The 24,785-nt window shown below is 37.3% G+C and overlaps 1 protein-coding gene across 1 annotated transcript in view; it reads left to right on the forward strand.

The window, feature by feature from the left end:
• Nucleotides 1-24,785, forward strand: part of LOC110115709 (putative methyltransferase NSUN6) — a gene marked incomplete at its 5' end in the record, with an annotated part of 58,695 nt that overhangs the window by 12,978 nt on the left and 20,932 nt on the right. The window contains 1 exon segment of the mRNA XM_020849024.2: nt 21,106-21,206. Coding sequence (XP_020704683.1) covers nt 21,106-21,206 — 101 coding nt within the window.

A 24,785-nucleotide genomic window follows, 5' to 3' on the forward strand; every position in this document is an offset into this window, starting at 1 on the left:
AATCTCATAAATGCTAAGGACTTGATTTATCACAAGTTACGAGTCACCGAAGATTTGGAGATTTTAGATTCTGACATGGATTGCAATCTTCAGTCCCGCTATTAGAGTTTTATACTCGGCTTTATTAATGGTGCAAGGCTCAGTTAAACTGAACGAAAATCTCATTATACCTCCTTCATGTGATATGAAGATGAGATCGATGGCAGCTCGGGCTCTTGTGAGATTTGGAGGTCGGGTAGGTTTAATCGAAGATGAACGCGAAAATTTATATTCCCAAAATGATAGTTTTTTGTTCTCCTCGACCTGCATGATTTGCTCGTCGAGCAAATCATCATTGAGTGGGGAATCTGCTGGGATAGGATGTATGGCGAGAAAATCTGCTAAGACTTATCCTTTCACTTCCTTTTGTGGGATTTACGTGATATCAAATTGCAGTAATATTAGTGCCCACCTGGCTAAGCGACCTGTCAACGCTAGTCTTGTCATCAAGAACTTCAGCGGATTGATCTTTTTTTTTTGTTTTTTGAAACTAGGATTGATCTTTGATATCAACGTGATCTTATGGGACAACGTAATGCCGAAGTTTCTGGACTGCGAAAATTAATGCCAGACAATGTTTCTCAATCGGAGAATATCCTATTTATACTCCAATCATCCTCCGATTGATATAGTAAAGTGCATTTTTTCCCCTCTTCATTGTGCTGGGCTAATAATGCTCCAAAGGACTTCTACTGCTAGTGTGTACAATATAAGAGGCTTCCCCGGAATTGGCGCCACAAGGATGGGCGAGTTTATCTTTATTAGGGATTCCTTTCTTCAGTAGAGACGATAGTGTCTTACCATTTCTCAACTGCACTTATCTCCTCTGGCTCAAACTCATTTGACGGTGTATTTTCTTCAAAGTCGACCATCATAGCATCTGGAGATTCATCCGTTGATTCAGAGTTACTGCCCAAGTTTACCTGCTCCATCTACGAAGCGATATCGGGATATGCTCCATCTTCTTCTAGAAAATACAGATCCTCCAACACACTACAATCCATTGATGATACCATCTTGCAGGATTCATAAACGACTTCTTTTTCCTTTTTGATTGAAGCCACTAGTGTCATCGAAATAACCCGACAAGTTTCCACGGGGGCCTCTTTTGCCTCCTCAACTTTAAGCTCTACCTTAAAATCAACAAGCCTAATGTGGCGTCTCGTAGTTTGGTAGTATTCATTCAAATTGTCGATAACCTTTGGGTTCTTGTCTTTTTCTCTTTAGCTTTTCTCAGTTTGGTCTTGTTTTTGGAGAATTTCACCCTCCCGGACTTTGAAGTGTCAGCTTGGTTGGGGAATTATTTAGAAGTAGATGCTCGCACCGCAGACAACGCCTTGTGATCTATCATCGGCTCAGTGGGAGACTTTCATTTCACCCCCGTAACTCTTTCAAGCTACCTCAGCATTTTCACAGTTTTCTTAGAGACTACAATCTCCTATTATTTTTCATTAATTGGCTTCTTTTTCTTTCTTATTTCTTCAATCGGGGGTACAAAAGAAGTCGTAACTGCCCGAGTTGATTCATTTCTGTGGTTAGTCAACACATTATCTGATAATGTGAGCTCTCCCTTTCGGTACTTCCTTTCCAACCAATCCTTAAAAATATAGCAATCTTTTATAGGATGGCCGAGCGCTCGGTGATGTTGACGAATATTTTCGTATCGACCTGACATGGATCGAGCCCGACTGGTCATATTGACCTGACCTGGATCGAGCCCGACTAGACTCGATTCGATCGAATGCAGTCAAAGCGAAATTGGACCACGATTTGTTGAAATTAAATTTTAATTTCATCAAATTAGCTTCATTTTGATTAAATTAAATTCAGTTTAATTAAATTGAAAGCAAATAAAATCAAATCGAGCCTCGTCGAGGCAAATTTGATGCAGTTCAGCGCCAATTCAAGTTTAATTTCACAAAATTAACTTGATCGGATCCACTCAGACCCAAACCGACCCAAATTGGTTTGAGTCGAGTCCGATTCGGGCTCAATTTCAACCCTAATTGCCAAATTGAGGCTCATTTGACCTCCCAAAACAAGAAATCAAGTGAAGGGTCCAAGTTTCATGTAAAATCCTTCTCAAATTCTTCGTTTCCCGCAACTAGGGCTCCGAATTGTAGCATTTGAGCGATGGGCTTGCTGCTTTCAAGGTCTCCAAGAGAGTGAAACGGAGAGGATTCGGCTCTCCCAGGCGTGTTCGCCCATCCCAGACAAAGCGGAGAAGGGAGAGGGAAGTAAGCTCTCCCGTGTGCTGGCTTCCGTCCCACTCCAGGCGAAAGAGGAGCGGAAGAGGGGAGAAAAGAGAGAGCCGAGCAGCTCTCTTGCTTGGGCGCATCGAGCTAAAGTGCAGAAGAGGGCCGGCCGACCCTCTGTGTGCATATAGGAGACCCGATCGCGAGTGAAGAAGCAAACAGAGCCTCTTGGCTCTGTTCGTGTGTACGCCTGCGTCCGATTGGGCGTGTGGGGAGCTCCGTTCGTCGGCGGCTGGGTGTTTGCGCCAATCAAACAAGGAAGTCGAGTAAAGCTAGGTGCTGATGCAAGAGTTTGCTGCTGTCTTTCTCCTCTCTCTCACAAAATCAGGAGCAAAAGGGTTGCTGTAGTGAGTTTCTATTGCAACTAGGGAAGGTAGGAAGCCTCTACTTCCTTCCAAATCATCTTCGGCGACCTTTTGATGGTAAAATCAGCATCTTGGGCAGCGACCTCTGGAAGTCGCCGCTGCTGTCCAAGCTTCAAGGTCACTGTCTAAGCTGCTCCGTAAGCCGCCACTGCTGACTTCCGAAGCGGCTTGGGCAGCGACCTTGGAGCTTGGATAGCGGCTTGGACAGTGCTAGGAGCTTGGACAACACACTTTCTCGCCTTGACTAGGCGAGTGGATTGTGGCTTGCGCCGTGACAACCCGGCGAGGTAAAATCTTTAAAAACTTAGTGAGACCTAGGTAACCCCCAAGGACAATGGTTGTGTGGTTGACGTCCCCAAGCCATAGGTCCCTTAGAAACTTTATTTGTTTGCTTCCCCAAAACCTATGTGTGCTGTCCTCTCCGCAAAAATAGCTTTAATCCGGTGTTTTCGTATGTTTTCTCTTGTGAGAGCCAAAGAGGCATGCTCGGATTTGTATCCGACGATCTCTCAAATGCATGTAAAAGCATTCATTTTATGTCTAATACCTTCGCCTACAACCAAACTTTAGGCTAAGTATTGTCACTCAACCATACCTTGAATGACAATGCTTAGGAACTTTTACATCTTGTAGCATGCATGTCACTTTTAGAAAATTGTAATTATGACAAAATTAACTTAAATATTTGGGAATTGCACTGTTAGCATTTGTAATTTTGGCTGAATTTGTTGAATGTCAAGAAAATGAATTCAACTGATTTCGGAAGCTTGCAAACAAATTGTGGGGTTTTTCATGAACCCTCAAGTTCCTGTTTCAAATCTCATTATAAAAGAAATTATTTTTGAATTCACTTTTTATAAATCTTCAAATTTTGAATGAAAGACAAATAATGAAAATCTGCGAGCTAAATGTTTGCATGCTTGACTAAATTAGTTTGCATGATTTGGATTGCAATCCTTAACTTGTGAAAGTTTGGAAGATAATTAAATAGGCTTATTTAATTCAAAAGAAAAAGATCTTGAGATGTATTATGGGCCCTCAAAGGCCCATGATCCCTCATGTTTTGAAATTATCTAACCCTATTTTATTACTTTCAAAATAGAGAGTTTGAGGTGAGATTGCTAAAATTCTTGAAATTGGAGAATCATCTACACATGCATGCACTCCTAGGTTCTTCTTAGATCATGCCCAACTTGATCTTAAATCTCCTAGAAGTCGTAGGTATAGATCTCTCCTATCCAAAATTCTAAATCATGTTAAAATTGGTTTAGAAATCTCTCCAGTCTTAGGAAATAAATCTTCCCTCCTCGAATTGAGTCCAAAAAACTCTAAAAGACATAGGAAATTTCCTTTCATGTGCATATCTCCTCTTTCCATGAATCCAAAACATCCATGGAGGAATGGGGAATCCTCTTTCGTGCGTGATATTTGGAACATTCTCAAAGCTCCAAGTGTTAAATTGCATGAATCTTATAGCCTTAGGATCAAAATCCTAGGCGCACTCTATCATATTCGTTGAGACAAAATCAACAAGCGATCATGTTTCTCCTCCCTCATGCATTGCAAGTGGAGCCTCCTCAAGGCTCCAAGTACCATATTACACGAGTCTTTGAATTTAGTAATAAATTCTAAGTCACTAATTTCTTGTTTGTTGAAACAAAATCAATGAACAATCATATATTCCTCCTTGTGTATGTTAACTTGGATTTTCCTAAAATCCTAAACGCATGCCAAGAGACCATGAACTTGGAACCAAATCCCAAGTTCTTCTATTCTTTATTTGTTGAAAAGATAAAACCAACAAACAGTTATCCTCCCCTTTCATGCATAACTTTTGAAGATTCTTCAAGGCTTCAAATACTTCATTGCATGACTCATAGCCTATCTTAGGAGCTATCACACATCTTCCCTCATTTGCCTAACATATATTAAGTATATGATTATGTATCATTGAACATATGGTTCATTGATTTATCCTATCATATACAACCCATAGGTTGTGTATCCCTTCATCTATTTCTATAACTCAAAGGTTAATAGGGAAGATCTTCTCATTCTTCTAACTTAAATTAGGAGAGTGTGCATCCTTCTCTGAATGTCAAATGTTCAAGGAACTTTTAAGAGTTTGCAACTTCTAAGTTACATCTCCATCCCTCCAACCCAAATTGGAAGAATGAATCTCTCTCTCTTTGGACACCAAACATTCAAAGAATCTCCAATTTGCAATATCTAAGTTGCACTTTGGACCACTTCTTTTCTTATAAACCTAAATTGTAGGAAACCTCTCAATTTCCCTCCATTCTCCTAGCTTCAAATTAGGCAAATGGATATTTCTCTTTGAGCATCAAAAGTTCAAGGAATATTCATGGATTTGCAACCCACAAATTGCATGTTCCTTCCCTCGTTTCTACAGCTCAAATGTTGTAGGAAATTCCATCATTCTCCTAAACCCAAATTAGGAGAGTGTACCCCCTCTCTTTGAACATCAAATGTTCAAAAGCATTCAAAAGTTTGCAACCCAAAGTTGCATCTTTTTTTCTCCTTCTACAACTCAAAAAGAATTGTAGAGATCCCTCTCATCCCACTAACCCAAGTTAGATGGGTGAATATCCCCTTCTTTGAACACCAAAATGTTCAAAGAAATCTTTTCACTTTGTAACTTCCAAGTTGTATTTTATTCTCCTTTCTTCTCTACAAATCAAAATTGTAGAGAAATCTCTTCCTCTCTACAACTCAAAAGTTGTATGAAACTCTCTTTCACTCAACTCATGTTGAGTGATTCAATCTTGTTACAAACCAACTTATTTGTTGAGCCAAAAGCAACAAGTAGTTTCATCCCAAACATAGGATTCAAAGTTCTATCTCCATCCATCCTTCCAACTCAAGTTGGAAGGGTGCAACCCTCTCTTCGAACATCAAAATGTTCAAAGACATTTATGAATTTGCAACCCATAAGTTGCATATTCCCCCAACTCTCCTCGTGCTTCCAAATCATAGGAGATTTCCCCTCTCTTTAGCTCCAAAAGCTAAAGGGAGTTCTCCAACATTTAGCCCAAAAGCTAAATGTTGGATTCCTACTCTCTTCTTATCTCCAAAAGCTAAGGAGGATTCTTCAACACGTAGCCCAAAAGCTATATGTTGGATACTTTTCTTAGACCCAAAATTTAAGTAATCATTTACTTAACCAAATCAAATGATCTCTCCTATGACATTTAAAATGCTAAATACATAGATGTCCTTTAAGAATTTTCTTATATGTTGAAGTTTATCCTACTTTGTTGGATGAATCTCATCAAGTCCTAAGTGCAACTCTTTAGGCATGTCTATCTTACCCCTTTAAATAGACACTTCTCTTATCCAAACACTAAAAGAACTCCAAAACACCTAAAAATCACTCATGTTCCTTTTGATATAATGATCAATCATCTCCCTCGAAAGGTGGGATGCCAACATTATTGTATCTTAGGATTCATAAGTAACATGTTTGCCCAAAAGCAAACAGTGGTTACTTTATGGGTTCTTCATAACTCTCCTAAATATGAAACATTTAAAAATCAAATAAAATCTTTAAGTCACAAACAACTTAAAGTGAAACCACTTTTAGATAAAGATGAAACATGTTCATTCCAAAATAAAACTAAACACTCCTAGTGTGACATACGACACAAGCCTCACATACTTAGGTGCACATCCCCTAGGCATGCTAGGACTAGAATTTTTCTTTTTGTGCATATGTGGTTGATGATTTGGTGTGATTGACTATTGGATTGTCTACGTTGTGAACACTTGCTCTTAGGTGATTGGTGTAGAAATTTTTTTTTTTCGTGCAAGTGGCCATGTTCAAAGGGGGCGCTCATAAATAATAAAAATGCTTGCATGACAGGTGTCACTTAAAACCCCCCAAGTGATGTGGCCAATAGGGTAGAAGCAAATATTTTGACACTCTAAGTGCTAAATAAAATACTGGATGTGATATTTTATTATATAAACTATCTTTGAACTCTGTTTTGTAAGCTTGAGTCTTTTTTTTTCAAATATGTATTTGATAGAATTATGATGTAATTAAACTTGTGTGGGTCTAGATTGAAAGAAGGAGGTGAACAAGAGGAATGTACCTGTTGAAGGTGAGGCATGAGACTTCCTTGGAAGCTAAAGTTTGAAGATCCCACAAGCAAGAGTTTGTAAATAAAATTTTACTGGGTTGTATAATGGCAGACAACTTAGCTGCCAAAATTAATTGTAATAACATGGACATTACTTATATTTTTGCTTTAGTTGATTTACATTTCCTCACATGTGTTGATTGTTTATTGGGTGTACAATAAAAAAGCATATATTTTTTATAGGTTTCTTTCTTGCTTTGTTTGGGGGTGGCCTGGATTATTTGATACGATGGGCTCTTAGGACAAAATAAGATTTTTACCATTTAAAATATAATAACCTTAAAAAATTAATTTTAGGCTTTATGATTTTCTAACAAAAGAAAATTGCATGGCTCCCTTTCAAGAATCCAAATTTTTTAAAATTGAAAATTAACATGCATAGCCAAAAGTGTCTCATATAGAAAAGCACTCACTTAAGGATTAGATAACAAAATGTATTTTCTTTGTGAGTCAGCATCTACATACCCTGTATATGTATGCATCTTAGCCTCAAAGCCAAGCTATAAGCCCTACTTCCTAAACAAAAATAGCACTCCACTCTTTATATGCATTGAGACTAGAAAATATAATTTTAAAAGCGATTAGGTGGATCTAACTAGTAGTCCTCTCCAGGCAGGACAATAAATCCAGAGGTCGGGATAGCTATGCCTCATGTGAGATGTAGTTTATAAGTCCCTTTTGCATTCCATTAGACTTAGGTTTGAGGCACTACCTCTCGGTAGTCCTCACCTTAATTTTAGAATCTGAGATAAATGGTTGATTCCAATCACCATATAAGTCCTTACCTTTCGCACAGTTCCTCCAACATGTGTTGTTTGAATGTAAGTCCTAAACTTTTAATAAAAATATCAACTTAAACAAAAATTAGAATTAAAAAATATAAAGCCCAACATAGGATAGTCCGAGCACCTCTAAGATTTATCAGAATTAAGTGCTCCTACTTCACCTCCTTCGGCTCTCATTTTAGAATCGGATTCTAAGTTGATCCTTTCACCCCTTCAAATTTCTAAAGGTCAAAGCCTTTAAACAAGACTTTCATGGATTCTTAAAATTAAATTTAGTCATTGTCTAAAATTACTTTCAAAAGAAAAGAAAACCATTAGTTTAATTAAAAGTTTTCTCAAGCATCAAAACTTGTGATGTAATTAACTATAGGGGTTTGCCTCTATGAGACGTTTGTACCCCAAAAATAAATAAACTCCATTTGACCAAATATCGAATGGGGGAATCTTTATTAAAATTGTAAATTTTATCATTGAGTCCAAAAGAAAATGATATTTTTTACCCTTCAGGGTAGTATATCATCATTCTTATGTTGTACTCGATCATAAAGTACGCAACCCGTTTGAGGACTACAAAAATTCTCCAACAGGTGATACGTGCAATAATTTGGGATGTCAGTTTCTTTCGACTCCTCCGGCCTTTTGCACTTCGGCAGTTCTAGACCTGCTTTTAATGTCTGTCAAAATAAGTTGACGACACTCTCCCTTTTAAATGAATATTTCTTATTCATCTTGTCTTTGAGAGATGAGAATGTTCTATCACCAGTTCCCATTGTTTACCTCAAGCGTTCTCCTCCGCCTTGGAAAATTCGTGGCCTATCATTCCCCCTAAGTATCAGCTTCAGATGAGGGTTAGGATTATAGACTTGCTTTAGATTTTCTTCGTTCTGCATTGGTCTCTTATCTTTGTCTATATTATAAACCACATGCTTCCCCTTATTCGTCCTGAGAGAGGATGTAGAGTAGGTTTCACCCTTCTTGGTATCTGAGGCTTTAGCCTTCTTGAGCTTATCATAGTGACATTCTCTTCGTGGCCACTCTATCCAGCAGATCCTTAAATATGATAATTATAGCCATGCACAAGAATGGTTGCATCTTATCGTCGATGTTTCTAATTAATAATTGCACGGCGTATTCTTTCTTGAGCTGGTGCTCACATTTCATGCTTAGATTTCGCCAAAAGATAATTGATGTAGGCAAGGGGGTCAAAACATCTTAAGTCTTAGGGTTACTTGTTGCCTCTCGGTTTGGGTCTTGGCTGCTCTCGGATTGGGCCTTTGGCTGCATTGGTTTTGAGTTGTTATCTTGGGATATACTTGGTGCTAGCTCATTAAAGCTTGAGGTGATGTTTAGCTCATTATTTGGAGGAGTTATTGCACTTCCTAACTCATAAATTTGAAAGGTCATGTGGAGTGGAGCTTGTTTCTTCCCCTTCTTGTGTCTCCTCAGTTTCTTCTGTCCTGTTCCCATAAAATGGTTGCTGGGTGCTTGTGTGGGCTTTTCGATTTCTCCCCCTGGCTGCTTTCCCGTGACCTCTCCAGCCTGTTTCTGTGTTGGCTCTTCGGATCCCTCCCTGGCTGTGTTCCTGTGGCTTCTCTTACCCGTTTTATGTGCTGATTTTTTGGAGTTGTTTTGTGGTGTATATTTCCCTTCTTCTTCCCCTTACCTGATTGGTTTGGTTGAAGGTTTAGTTGGTTGTTTGGCTCCCCTTTTTTTACTATAAATATGTGATGAATAGTGAATAAAAAAAAGGTTGATATATGTGATTTTTGGACATGAAAACCTGAAGGTTTTTTGGAAAAGCTTGTGAGCTTGTTCCACTTCTTCTTCTTCTACTTCTTGGGAAGGCTTGCGAGCTTGTCATTTCTTCGTCTTGGTCTTCTAATCCCTTTCTTCTCTCCCCAAGATCGATGTCACTTGTATCCTTCTTCTCAATTCAAGAAAGCAACTTTAGGTGTATTTTTATGTTTGTGTTTGTGTCAAAGTTTGTAAGTCTTTTATCTTATAAAAAAAAATTATAGTTTGTCGTATTTTTTGAGAATTTGGTGTATTTTCTTTATCCTAGGAAGCGTGTGTTTTTGCTTGCAAAAATTTGGGAAAAGTCCCTAATTTTTGCTTGCATCAATTTGGTATCAGAGCTTAGGTTTGTGTCTTCCTAGGTCTTTGTTCTGTGTCTTTTTTTAAGTGTTTAGTAAAATGGAAAATCACCAAAAATTTGAATCAGTTATGGAAGAAAGCAATCCAGATGCTTTTGAAGTCCATGTCCCATTGATAGATGGGTTCCAACGGAAGGAAATTTGATAAATCACTTACATAATGAATTATACAAGCTTCATGTGAAGATGCATATGAGTACGGAAATCTATATGAAGAAAATGAAGCGTCTGCAAGAACAATTTATGAAATAACGAGAAGAAATCCTGAAGAAATATGAGGACAAAATTCTAGAGCTAGACGCAATGCCTTCAAATCATACTCAAGCTTCATCAGGAGATGAACAATTTCAACCGGAGGAGAATTGTCGGCAATGGGTGGGTCAAAACATCTTGAGTCTTTGGGCTACTTGTTGCCTCTCGGTTTGGTTCTTGGCTGCTCTCGGATTGGGCCTTTGGTTCCATTGGTTTTGAGCTGTTATCTTGGGATCTACTTGGTGCTAACTCATTAAAGCTTGAGGTGATGTTTAGCTCATTATTTGGAGGAGTTATTGCACTTCCTAGCTTATAAATTTGAAAAGGTATGTGGAGTGGAGCTTGTTTCTTCCCCTTTTTATGTCTCATTGATTTCTTCTTTGTCATGTTCCTGTAAAATGATTGCTGGGTGCTTGTGTGGGCTTTTCGGTTTCTCCCCCTGGCTGCTTTCCCGTGACTTCTCCAGCCCGTTTCTGTGTTGACTCTTTGGGTCCCTCCCTGGCTGTGTTCCCGTGGCTTCTCTTACCTGTTTCCTGTGCTGATTTTTGGGAGTTATTTTGTGGTGTCTGTTGCCCTTCTTCTTCCCCTTATCTGATTGGTTTAGTTGAAGGTTTAGTTGGCTATTTGGCTCCTCTTTCTTTCCTATAAATATGTGATGAATAGTGAATAAAAAAATGTTGATATAATGTGATTTTTGGACATGAAATCCTAAGAGTTTTTTGGAAAAGCTTGAGAGCTTGTTCCACTTCTTCTTCTTTTACTTCTTGGGAAGGCTTGCGAGCTTGTCCTTTCTTCGTCTTGGTCTTCTAATCCCTTTCTTCTCTCCTCAAGATCGACGTCATTTGTATCCTTCTTCTCAATCCAAGAAAGCAACTTCAGGTGTATTTTTATGTTTGTGTTTGTGTGAAAGTTTGTAAGTCTTTTATCTTATAAAAAAATTATAGTTTGTCGTATTTATGAGAATTTGTTGTATTTTTTTATCCTAAGAAGCGTGTGTTTTTGCTTGCAAAAATTTGGGGCTTTTCCCAAATTTTTGCTTGCATCAGTAATGTATTTCGACACTGACTCATCTCTCTTCTACTTGTCTAAAGAAAGGTCAGCTATCATTATTTTTTTGGTTGTGCTGGAGAACCTCTTCACGAACATAGCTTCTAACTCCACGAATGCCTTCACATAGTTGTTTGGCAATTCAGTATACCATTCAAAAATAGCTGTTGTCAAACTACTGATGAATTGTCGAAAGAGTAAGGTGTCATTTCCTCCTGTATTGCCACAGGTGGCCTTGAATTACGCCAAGTGCTGTCTTGGATTGTCATTATTGTTGAAGTGTTGAATTTTGGCACAGAGTACCCTTTTGAGTATGACACTTGGTCGTATTCAGCAGGGTATGGGCGACTCTTACCTACTAATTTCTTCGCTTGGTCAACGACTATGATAACCTTGATCTTCTCGGTAATAATTCCTTCCAGCTATGCAGCAGTCATATGTTCAGAGATACTTATAATATTTTGTGGGTTGGCTGTCGGACGATGTTATAGACCTCATGACCACCTTCAGGAGCTCCCTGTATTCCTGATATTTATGACATTTGGAAGTTTGGAGGGTCAGTTGGAGGATTGGGCATGGGACCGATGACAGTATTTCTCCACATTATTTGCATCATCGTCACCATTTGAGCCATCACCCCAATCATTTTCTCATTCAACAGAGAGATCTCTCTTTCCTTGGCTCTCATTTGTCGTCGCATATCGACGAGTGTGATGTTTTTGGCATCGAGAGGATTCTTCTCTTTTTCCTCTACTTCACTTCTTTTTGGGAAAGGCCACCTTTGCCAGTGGTGAACCTAGATTCGTCGTGATGTCAGTAAACTTGTCTGGATCATGGTTGTCAGTCGTCGTCCTCCTCGTCATCATAATCAACCCATCATTAACATTTGCATGTCTCACCATATAGACAACCTCCATGTTTATGGCGTCATTTATTCCTTCCTCTTCCTCCATATCTTCTTCCCCTTCTTCTTCTAGTACTTGAATCTCCGAGCGGCAGTGCCACTGAATCTCCGGCTTTTGATTTGGCAAGAAGATTTCTTTGATCCGCAGGCTGCTATCAAAGTTGGATTCTTCTTTTGGAATGGTCGATAAGCGACGGGATCCCTCGGAGGATTCTCCAAGTTGTCGACCGCTAGGGGAACTGGGACTTCGTGGCACTGCTCCCAAAAGGATCTCTTCAGCTCCTCAGTAGAGCTATTCCTCTTAACCCATTTCAAGTCCGCGAACCTATTTCAGGTAGGAATGGTTGCTCTGGTTCCTGGGCTGGTAAGTTTGAGGGGTGAACTAGAAGCTGTTGTTGTTGAGCTCGAAACTCAGCATTCATTTTTCTCTTTTGCTTTCTCGTTAGCTTTCCTCTAGATGAGCAAGCTTCATCTGTGTTCTTTCCAGATGCAGATAACCCGGTTGACAGAGATGTAGTGTTTGCAATCACCATAGAAATTCTCCCGTCGGTCATAACTCTTTTGGCGACTGAGACCTCTGGCAGTTCAAACACAGAAACCCTCTTACAAGGATTTTCATCAACATCAGTAGCTCACGACAATGGCAAATACGTCAGGCGTGTAGTAGCTCTGATGGTCGGTCATTGCACTGGCAGATGCGCACAATGAGTAGGAGCTTCAGTAGGATGGAGTCTCCTTACATGCCATTTAGTATTCATGTCATTCATATAAACTGCGGTAGTACTTGCAGTAACTGCATAAAAGTCGAGGTGGTAGCTCTAGCATTTCCGATTTCTATAAATAGCATTTGCTAGCTGGATCCTGGCTCCTTGTCCCAATTGGACAATCATCAAGGTATTCTGTAGATCCATCTGCATAAATGAAAAGCAAGGGTTAATAATCAGCATCGGATACATCATGTCACGCTTTCAAAATGCAGATACTTGCACATAATAGAAAATAAAAATAAATAATCATTAGCAAGCAATTAAATTAAATTTAAAACCCTTCTAAATATGTTATCTCAATGAATTTGTTGAATGATTATTTTAGAATTTTTAAATTTTAGTTTGTTGGATGATTGTTTTGAAAAATTCTAGTATTTTGAGCTTGTATTGATTAGTTGTTATTGTATCACTAAGACTATTAGCCAAAGATGGAAAGAGAAACCAATCCCCAACGCAGTAGTCAGAAATTTGTGGGCTCCAATCCCACATTTTTTTCAATGGGGTTTTAATGGATTAAGTTTCGGGGTTAATTTTGGGAAGGCAGATGAGTTTGTAGATAAGACATTGCCTAGAGATTTTGACCTCTTCTTGCGAGGACTTTATCATCTTAGTTTCTTGTTTCCTATAGGCGTAAGCCTCTATAATTAATTAGCCCTCCCGACAATGTGAGATAACTTTTGATTAAGGCTAGTCATCGATCATATATGTAGAGTGTCAAAGAGATACGTGTTATCTAGCATATAGTAGTAGCTTGGGTATTTGGAATTTGAAGGGTTAATATTTAAATTGGAAATATCACCATCTTGTGCTTAAAGTGGATGGTGGGGGAATGAATGATGGACCCGATCAAGATCCCAAGGTTCCATCGTGGTCCCTGGTCTACTTAGTCAGAGGAGGTAGTTGACCCAACCTGATAGAAGGATGATTGTCGGTAGCCATGGGTTGTTTCTTCCAAGGGTATCTTGTAGACTTGGGGTGTGTATTTGTCTAAGGGGATAAATTTGAATCCAACTTAGCTAACGGAGGGATTCATGCCCTATCAATTATATCCTATTGATTCATATCTCAAGGATTTAATGCCTTTGGGGAGATACGGGCTCTGACTATAACCATAATTTGATGGGGCTATTTGGTGGCAAATCATCCTTTTTAGAGGACGTCAGTCATAACCGTTTATCTTGCAGTGTCATTTGGCAACAAAACCGCTGGTTAGAGAACATGTGACACGTCCTTACTGGCAGGAGATTGTTTGATAATGAATTTTACTTATATTTTAGATCAAACATTAGCTTTTTGTGAGCTGAAGTGATATTTAAATTTTTCCATCTCGACAAACTGTTGCGGATGATGGATGGAATTTGTTTAAGTATTTGATGGATTATTTCAATTTTAAATATTTTAGATTTTGGTATGTTTAGATTTTTAGGTTTTGTGGATATTTGGGTGGAGCTTGGAAGACGTTTGAATACTTGGAATTAACCCCTACAGTTGAGATTTTCTATTCAACACGGCCATCATCAATGTAATTATGGGGAATTCCTTTTATGGGTTGAACCTTGTTGACATAGGATCGTGTTTTTTACTAGGTGTATGATTTTGTTGATGAATTTTCATTGTTCATAGACCTTGAAGGCCTTATATGAATAATATAAAATAGATATTCCAGTCGACGCTTTGATCGTATATCTGTTTGATAGTTCGAGTTTGTCGACTCCTATCTATCTGCATAGAAGGGCTCAAACTTGGGTTCATTTATTGACCCGCACATCATTTCTAGACGTCACGTGTACACCTATATAACACGCTCGTTGGGGCCCATGCGGGTTTTATGATTGCACTTGCCCCTTTTGTGTTTTTATGTACATACATATTACAGTGCATGCGCAGGGACATTTTGGACATTCGACGGGTCTTCTACAACGACTAGTAGGGACTCGTATTTGTCGTATCTTCTCTGTATTTGCCAGTGGGTGGTATGTTAGATACACAAACAATGCTCATCAAGAAGCTTTCAAGCTCTAATAATCTTATCCAACTCAATGTTCAATGTTTAGAACCCGATTGAACTCAGACTCACACCATCTTTGAAAATAATGATTTGATCTGGCTTTCTCTTCTCAGAACTTGTATCGGAATTAATAAGCAACTTTTTGATTATCCCATCATCATCATTTTCTGTTGTTGGCTTAAATAAAGAATCAATCATTTCAACCTTGGATGATTGTGTCCTTACTGATGTCATATACTTCAAAATCAGCGACCACTGCCTCGAACTAACAATTGTGGCAATTGAAGACACCTTTGTCCATCTGGTAGAATCATGCGAGATATTCATTCCTAAAATAATTGTTGCAGTCCTTGGGATGATTGGAATGACGGGTGTATCTTCTGTTTGCGATTGTGAGCTTAGACAGTCAAGCTTTGTAGCAACTTTAATGTCACATTCATCAATCATTAATTCTAGTGGACGCAACGCATTGTATGTTCACATTCATTGGATACATCCAGATGTATCACATTGTTATGCTCACTACGTGTCAAATCCTTCTAGTTGCGACTGACATATTGATTGTAGTATGAGTTTCTTTCAGTTTCATTGAACCCTCGCATAAACACCTATACGATAAGGAGATTCCTTACAGCGCATTTCTCATTGCTTTTTGCATACAGATCAATGTGTTTATTTGAATCTTGATGTTGACTGTTGGCTAAACTATTCCTCGACAATCCCTTTATGTGTATTTGGATCCTACTTAGATCGCGTAGGACCTTTCTCCTTCATGGTGTTTGCAAGTGAATGTAGTAGGGATTATTGCTTCTTTCTACATGATTGCCATGAAGACTATCATCAACTTCAATTTTCTTACTCAAATGCATTCATTTGCCATTCACAAGGTACTGCCACATTTGCTACACTTGTTATGTATTTACTCGTAGACAACGTGTTGTACATTTGATGAGATTTTGTAGTAGCTCATAGGAGATTGCATCTGCAGCCTATTCTCCACCTTTACTTGTAGGAGGGTAATGTGCTTTTTTGAATGATAGATACATATATCATAATCCATTATTGTGTCTTCATATGGTTTGCAATGTTTGTCTATATTCACTTGTGATCAAACTATGCATGCTCATATTGAGTATTGCTTGGGGGTGAGTTAAATCCAATGCTACGAGTCCATTATCATGTTACCAGAAGTTTATGCCACAGCTTTGTGATCCAACCATATCCCTCACAATCTTCTTACTACTTGCAAACAAGTTATGCTTGCAAGTTCTTTGCTCTTACACATGATTTGCAATAAACTTGATATCCCCATTCATTAACATTTTCATCCCAATTGAAATGACTCCTACAAGCTAATTGTCATTGTTCAAAAATTTCGACAAAGTTTGGAATGAATTTATACATGGATCCTTGCTCATTTTCATGAGATTTGAATGAATAACATTCTTTAGTTAGCATTTGCATTCAAATTAAAATGACAACTCTAATATATTCCATTAGGATTTGATGTCATGAAGTAAATGTTATTTTATAAATCTTTTGCTCCGCAAATGTTCATTTGGATGATCAAGATCATTTAGCATTTGTAGTTTTAGTGTAGTTATGCATTTATCACTTAGCAATCCAGTTGATTTGCATTTTAAATTACACGATGCGTTTTCCAATTCAATGTTTGGTTATCTGCTGTTCAAAGTTGATCCAAGTCCTTTTTTGTTCAAGTGGCAAGTTCAAGTTCTATGTCCCCTGTTTTCATCGAAAATTTTGGCGGCCTCCCGGTGTCTCTCCTATTAGGAGAAATTTTCGGACACTAGCCTTCTCCTCCACGCTACATGAGTGCTTCAAGTTGGTGTCGGATGACACCACGGTTATATTTTCTTCTACCCCCATTATGCTACATGAGCGCTTAATGGTTTTCAGGTACCTGTTTAAAAGACAACATAATTTTTCTTTCCCCCACGGCACTACATGAGCGTTAAGGGTACTTAATTTTTTTTATCCTCGTCATGCTACATGAGCGCTACGATGTTTACGCACCTCGTCTCAAGCGTCACACAGGTTTCTCTTCCACTGTGCTACATGAGTGGGTAGGGAGGTTTGTCGGCTCATCGTAAACGTCAAGAGAGGGATTTTTAAGTTAGAGATTTTTATACCTGCGTAATAGTTGAAGTCGGCGATAACGACAATGAAAGGTACATATATATATATATATATATATATATATATATAAATTATATATATATTATATATATATATATATATATTAAGTATATATAGTATTAATGACATCAATTTAACTTGTTACTAATAATAGTTGGTACAAATAAATAACACTAAAAAAAGGAATAATAAGAAAACTCACTGTTTGTGTCAGATTGAGTTCATGAGGTTTGATTGTAGAGTGTTTTGGAGTGGTTTATTTGAGTGGATTGGTTTGGATAGTATAATAAAGGCTGAATTGATTGAGTTATTAGCTAGCTATGGAGTTGTATGAGGGAGTATAGCTAAGCAGGAGTCATTGTAAGCTATGGATAAAAGTTTAAAGTTGTGGGTACATTGAGAGAAGAAGTGGAGTCTTGCAGCTTCAGTAGATGGCGGGTTATAAAGTTATGATAGCACCGACACTTCTCCTCAAAGAGGCGTGTAGTGTCGGACATGTATCCGACAAGACACTCGTCCGACACATGTCGACACAGGCCAAAAATTGTCCGATTAAAAAAATATTTAATACAAATTGGACACGCGTATCGACACATGTATCTTAAATATTTATGACTTTTGTTTAATATAATTTATTGTATTTTGTTGGATTTAAACTAAATTTCTTATTTCCTATCCACAACACCAAATCAATGGTCCACACTTAATACCCATTCATGCGAATATTTTCTTTTCATTTTCATTTCTCTTTGCAGTGAAGGTATTTTCATCTCCTCTCTCGGTGACGATAAACGACATAGATGCCTACTCTCGACATCATAATACTAAATCTTTAAGCACAAATTCTATTAAATAACTTATTATTTCAATTATATTATTTAAAATTATACTTATTTAATTTTATACATTATTTTTAAATATAAAACTATAATACCGTGTCCAACATGTGCTCGTGTCCTATATTTTCAATAATTGATGTGTCCCGTGTATGTGTCTGTCGTCGTGTCTGTGTCTGTGCATCATAGGTTAGGGACTGGGTAGACGTACTGGTAAGGAGAAGTGGGTATAGTGCGGCTAGGTTAGATGGATTTGGCTACTTTGTTGGAGTTCAGCAGGTAGAGCGACGTCGGGTTATCGTCAGCCGACCTTTGTTGATTACATCAAGGATTAGCCCTAAGAACCATAATTTTTTTGTTTTAGTCATGGATATTCTCACTGGACATTGCAAGAAGGTTGTACCATGATGTTGCTTTTTGCTGATGATATGTGTGAGACCTCGTTCCCTTACTGTTCCTCTCTAGATTGGATTTCCTCCCAGGATCGTTCGGACGATATTGAGATCGTCCAGAGACGATCTGTACTGTCTCAAAATACCATCCTGAAAATAGTTCTGGAACCGTCCAGGACGATCGATTTTGGTCTGATCGTCCCGGGACGATTTTGCGATCGGCCGGGCCGATCAGCCTAATGATATAAGAAAATCGGCTCGTTTTGAGGAGAGAGAAAAATCATTTTTAAAAACAAAATATCTGATTTGAGGAGAGAGAAAGAAAAGGGAAAAGAGGAAATCCTGGGTTTCGGAGGCCGCGAAGCGCTTTTCGTCCGAAACGCCGCTGTTGGGAAAGTGACAGATCTCGTGGTACGGACTCGAATCCTATTTCCTGTTTTCAGATATTTTAGTTTTGATCGAGTTTGTGCACTGTTTTGTGTTTTCGTAGCGAATTTTTGGACATGATTCGATTGACAAACTTTCAATTCACCGTACTTTTGGTAGTTATAGATTATGACTATTGTACACGATTGAGTATCTTTCTAACGACGAATTTTACCGGTCGGATTGATTCTAACGCGATTATTTAAATTGAATAGAAAAATATCAGACTGATTTGATTTGGAATCTATAGAATAATAGTCGCCTTGATTGATGTCGTGGATATTCTACTGAATTTGGAGAAATTTGATTCTGCTTTTTGCGGATTTTTTGTGTAAGTTTGATAGACGGCCGTTACATTCTGCCCGTTTTTCGTATGATTTTCGAAATTTTTCCTGAAATTAATAGACTGAATTGTATGTGGCATTGACTATTGATATGATTGTTTTAAATTTTGTTTATATTGATTAATTGGGAATTGATTAATTGATTGATTCTTGAATTGATTATTGAATTGATTATTGATAACCGAAATACAGTGGAACCTGTTGAACGTTGGTTGGAGATTGATTGACACTGTACAGGATGGTGGGCCGACGGGCTCTGCTTTAAACCATTGATCATTGATTAACGATTGGGAGTCATAAGGGGTTATAGATTATTGTCTTTTTTTTTTTTTGACCGAGGCGGTTTCCCGACGGGCAATAGAGTGACGACTGCTTTGTTATGTGAATACAAACGTATTGGATATTCTCCAATCATGATTCATTGTTGTCTATCTAACAGCAACTATTATGTTTGCCAGCTTGTTTTGTTAGCTTTGTTTCAGTATTATTGTATTGAATTATTGCATGTTACTGTATTGACTGTAATTGGATTTATTGTTTTTAATCGATTTTCTGCTTTATTGAATTTTATCGGGTTATTTACTGTTTGTACGGATTTATAGATTTCATGTATTGTTCATTGTAGCATGGATACTAATTGATTATTGACATTTGATATGGATATAACTGGATATAGGATATGGAATGGTGGAACATTATAGATTCATTGATGCTGATAGATATTGGTATTGCCCTTATTAGATTGATTCTCATTGTATTTGATTTGACTTGCTATATTTGTTGATTTTATCGATATTGAGATAGGATTGAGATTTATTCGTTATCGTTTTTTTTTCCGGATTGATTTATCGACTTGATAGTATTGATTTGATTTGAACGGATTGATTTGACGGACGGATTTGACTGGATTTTGACCGGATTGATTGATTTTCTCTGTGTACGGATTTCTTCGAGATTGACATGGATTTATTGAGTTGATTTATCGATTCGTCTGCCGCTGCATTGACTGGCTTTATTGACTATTGGATTTCCGTTGCATAGATTCATTGACCATTGACTGATATGGGTTTGATTGACTGACATGCATATTGATAGCATCGCCGTGCTTTGATCTCAGTTATAGGTATTAGGTGACCTGTTGGGCTTTGTAAAGCTCATTATATGTGGTTGATATTTTCAGGTCAGGGCAAGGGAGCAGAAGATAGGAATTGATCCGGATCTACAGGTTTTTGTCTTTTGATGATTTTGATTCTTTTGTACTCAGGATAGATTTCAGTACTGGTGATTGTAGTGTAGTTCCTGAGTATTGTACACGACCTTTTGAGATATGAATCGACTTGTATATTGATGTTTTAAATTTTATAGATGTTTGATAGACCGTTTAATTGAAGGTTTTAGATAGCTCTGGTAAATTGTTTGAGAAATAGATTGACATTCTTTCCAAGTTAGATCTTGGGGCGTGACAATATGCTTCTTGTTGATAAGTCTAGAGAGGGAGTTGAAGGTAAATTTGAATTATGGAGGTCAACCTTAGAGTCTAAAGGTTTTCATTGAGTAGATCTAAAACTAATTATATGGAGTGTAATTTTAGTAGTAATAGATCTAATTGGGGGATTGTGATTTTGGATGATCAAGTTGTTAATATGAGTGCTTTTTGTTGTATGTCAGTCAATCCATATATGTTTATCAATTTCCTTTTCTGGTGTGGGTACAGGTTCCACACTTTTCAAATAGTAGCATTTTAACCCTTTAGATGAATAGGAATAGATGAAAAGGAGAAAGATGAAAACAAGAAAACTATCATCATAATTTCATCAATCATTCATGCTGACTTGGAAGCTTATAAGAACAGTTGCGGTATAGGATTTACACATCAGAGTTAAAAATGTAGAAGAGATAATTAAACAACTGTAGTTACGTACTTTCAAGTTCTTGATGCAAATATTATCCATATCTAAGCTCAAGTTCATGGTATAATTGTTTTTTATGCATTAGAAGCACCTAAAGAGTCTAGCAAAGGAAAAATTTAAAAAATATAAGATGGGTAGTATTGCACACTAATCTAGAGTGTCAGCATTTTTGTGTTAAATGGCAAAATGAAACCGTCTGTAGAAAAACCAGCGATACGAGGTTTCATGTACGTTCATTTTTATGCAATTGTGTTCTTGTCTGATCTAATTGCATGTTAATGATGATATTTTGTTTCTTGTAGGAGACAATGGAATCCTTGCAAACTCATGCTAAGTATCAAAGAAAAATGTTTGATCAGGCTGTTCAATTAGTTCGTACTGGAGGAGTCATTGTATATTCCACGTAAGCTTTATGGGTTTTCTTTTTGTTAAACATAGCCATAGAAGTTATCTGAAACTGTGCTTTATTTCACGTTTAAATGAATTGATAATTTATAAGTACATAATTGACTTTGGACTTTACACGTTCCTGATGAGGAACTATCAGGTTTTTGGAAGTTTAATTATTTTACTGGTTATGGTTCATCAAATTACTTTTAAATATTTGTCCTATAAATGGTTTAAGTTTAACGTAATTTTTCATTATTTTTTTTAATGTTATTCTTCTGTTTACAATAAGCAGGCCTTAGATCACGAGCCTCCTTCAAATTGGGGGTTCGAGAAGGAGATGATGTACTCAATGATATCCCTGTATTAGCCGCTATTTTTATGCTTGGAACCGATGGCTTTCAAATTACTTTGGGGACAACGTAATTGTATCACTTAGTTCTCTAACTTCTTCCTCTGCCGGTTACAAATTCTTTTTTGGTTGTTGTAGAGGTAGTTGAAAATACGAGGAAAGCATAATAAAATATGTTGAACGACAAATCACAAGTTGTTTATGTTGAATCATCATGACACTGGGTTGTTGAATCCATAAGGAAAGAAGATAGGAAGCAAAGAAAAGAGAGGGAAAGCTTTTCATTATTTTTATAATCCTTGATTAATTTTAAGAGGCTATACATAAGGTCTTATTTATAGAAGTAAAATAAAGCCTTGCTTAGGGGGAAAAAACCACCAACCTTATACTTGTTGCATTAAAAAATAAAAACAAGTATATGAAAATGGCCACAAAAAATGACGAGGCAAGATAGACTTGAATGTTTGCTTGACTTTTTGAATTCTATCTTTGCAATGTGAAACTAAGTTTGTATAAACCAATTGTCTTATTGTACTACATTATTTTTCCAGGGTAGGAAGAACATCTTTTGGCGAGTAAACTGGTGAAATCCCGTGAGGGAAGATGATATGTTCATCGTGTTAGAATGGCTTTAACTTTTTCGATGTTACCAATAGAAGTGCCAGCTGTAGAAATAGAAGCACGCTGACTGGCAAGTTCTCCACCTATCGCAACAAGATACAAATTGGAAGCTTGATGGTGCATCGAATTGGTAAATAGTTGCATCAGTAAAGGAGAACTAATACTAATGTTTAAAGATAGAACATGGACTAAAACATTAAATCCTTTTTAAGTATCAACATAATGAGGCTTTATGGCTATGGAAGGTACATTCACATGGGAAAAATGTAGATTTAAAAGTTTTCAAATACTGGAATGAGCTTTAATTATCATATGCCTTTTATCTTGTATAAAAAAATAATTTAAAAGCCAGGAATTTATTATTGCAAATGCTCAACCAGGGGCAGTTTTAATTTTTTTAAACATAAATGACAATTGAAAACAATAATCTTATGTCCTTTCAATGATAAAATAATATTTTTATTGTAACATAAAATCTCATTTTCTCTCTTGAATTGAGTCTCATTGATCATCTTTTTTTTTTCAGTTAAACTAAATTCAAATTAGCCCTAACAAGAAAGCAATTCTTATCATTTCAACACACTAACTAATCACATGATAACCGATTTTTTCCTTTTTATATTTTGTCGCAAATATTAGGCTAGCACTAATATGCTTGCACTCCCACAAAGACAGACTTATGCGAACACTGGGGGATTTATGTAATGATTTACCCTATATTGCACTTATAGGGTAACTCAACTTCATTAATATTAGCATTATCTCAATTATTGGGGATATATTTATGCACACTCCTCTATTCACTCTTCTTTAAAGCTCCATATGTTATTCCATTTGTGAATTCTTTTTTGCATAATTTTTTTAGCATTATTGCATTTATTCTACCCCTTGTTTTTTCTAATTCTTTTAAGTTAATTTTATCAACTAGTTTTATTGGTTTATATTCTATCCTATGTTGTGCATGCTAAGAACTTAGATTATTTTTTATTCAATTAGCATGACTTGTATTCCTCTTAAATAGTCATTTCTCACTCAATTTTTTACTATTTTATCATATGTCTATCTTAATATTCTTTTTCTATGTTAGTAAGTGTGGGCTTCGAAAATTTGCGTCGTGACCCTCTTTCTTTTTCGGGTTGTTGAGGAGAGTTTTAACGAGTTTAGGTTCCAAGAAAAATTTTCAGAAGACACATTAGGGTTTAGATATGACTTTACCTAGAGATTTCGCCCTTATTTGCGAGGTCTTTCTGATCTGAGTTCAGGTTTATTATAGGCGCAAACCTTATAGTTAATTATCCCTCTCGGTAACAAGAGAGAACATTCGATTAAGGCTAGTCGTCAAACAGATACATAGTATATGGTGTATAGTAGCAACATGTTTAAGCATTTAAAATTAAAAATTCACCACCTTTGATGAAATCAAGAAATTCTGTACTTTTTATTTTATTTGAACAATAGTATGTTTTGTTTTCTATTTTATTTTCTTTTCTTTTTTAGCTATCCAATGATGGGAAAGCATCCAATGATCGTGGTAGGAAGTGCATATGACTTGGTAGACCTTTGGTTTGCTGGCTCGATTGGTCCCTGGCTGCTAGTGGTTCTCGGGTTGGCTGTTTTGGAGCATTCGGTTTTGAGCTTGTTCCCTAAGTTGCTTGAGCTGAAGTTTAGTAGCTCTTTAAATTCCAAAAAAAGGTACCTCATTATGAAGCTTACTTTTGGAGTGGCCTTGTCCCTTCCCATTCCCCTTTCTTCTTGTCTCTTGGAAAACCGTGGCTTGTATCAATTGGGGGCTGAATTCTATGCTTTGAATTCATTGGGAAGTTATTGTTTTTAATGCTTTTCCTTTGGGAATTCAGCCAGCCTTGTTTTCCCGATCTGTGCTGTTTTTCCCGATGCTTTGCTGCTTTGGATTCGGGCGGGCTGTTTGCTTTCCGAGAATTTGGCTCTTTGGTGTCGTGAGTTTCCTATGTTTCCCGTAACAGATTTAATGCTGGCTGGTTTCCGAAATTCATGGCTTGGCTGCTTTGAATTTTCGGCCTGTTGAATGTCTCTTTGGTTCATGGTGAGCATGGGGGGAAGATTTCTATACTGGAAATTAATACATGTGACTCTTGGCATTCCTCTCTCTTGCCTATATATATGAGAAGTTGTTGTGAAGAAAAGCAGTTGATATTTGTGAGCATATTTGCTATTAACCTGCGGGTTTATTCGGAAATCCTGCGGGCTCTTTCCAACCTTCTTTTCTCATCCCCTCCGGAAATCCTGCGGGCTCTTTCCACCCTTTCTTCTCAGGCTTCTAATCTCTTCTTCTCTCCGCAAGTGCCACTCCATATCTATCCTTCTTCTCAAAGTAAAGCAACTTTAGGGTGTCGTATCTGAGTTGATTTGAAGCATCTGTTGAAGAAATTGGCCAATCTTGCAGTGGTGGACCATCGGTTTGCTAGTTCTATGCACTTTACTTATTTAACCTACAAATTCGATGCATGTGAGGAACCCGCTCTGACGGTTGTCTGAGGATAGCGTCTTTTTAAGTTTCTTTATTTCTTTAAAATCTCCTAGCATCTTTTGTTGTGTTTGTCAAGTTTTGGGTCGTTTGAGTTTATTTAACAAAGTTTGTTTTAA

The sequence above is a fragment of the Dendrobium catenatum genome, unplaced genomic scaffold, assembly GCF_001605985.2.
Source record: "Dendrobium catenatum unplaced genomic scaffold, ASM160598v2 fragScaff_scaffold_1260, whole genome shotgun sequence".
Taxonomy (NCBI): domain Eukaryota; kingdom Viridiplantae; phylum Streptophyta; class Magnoliopsida; order Asparagales; family Orchidaceae; genus Dendrobium; species Dendrobium catenatum.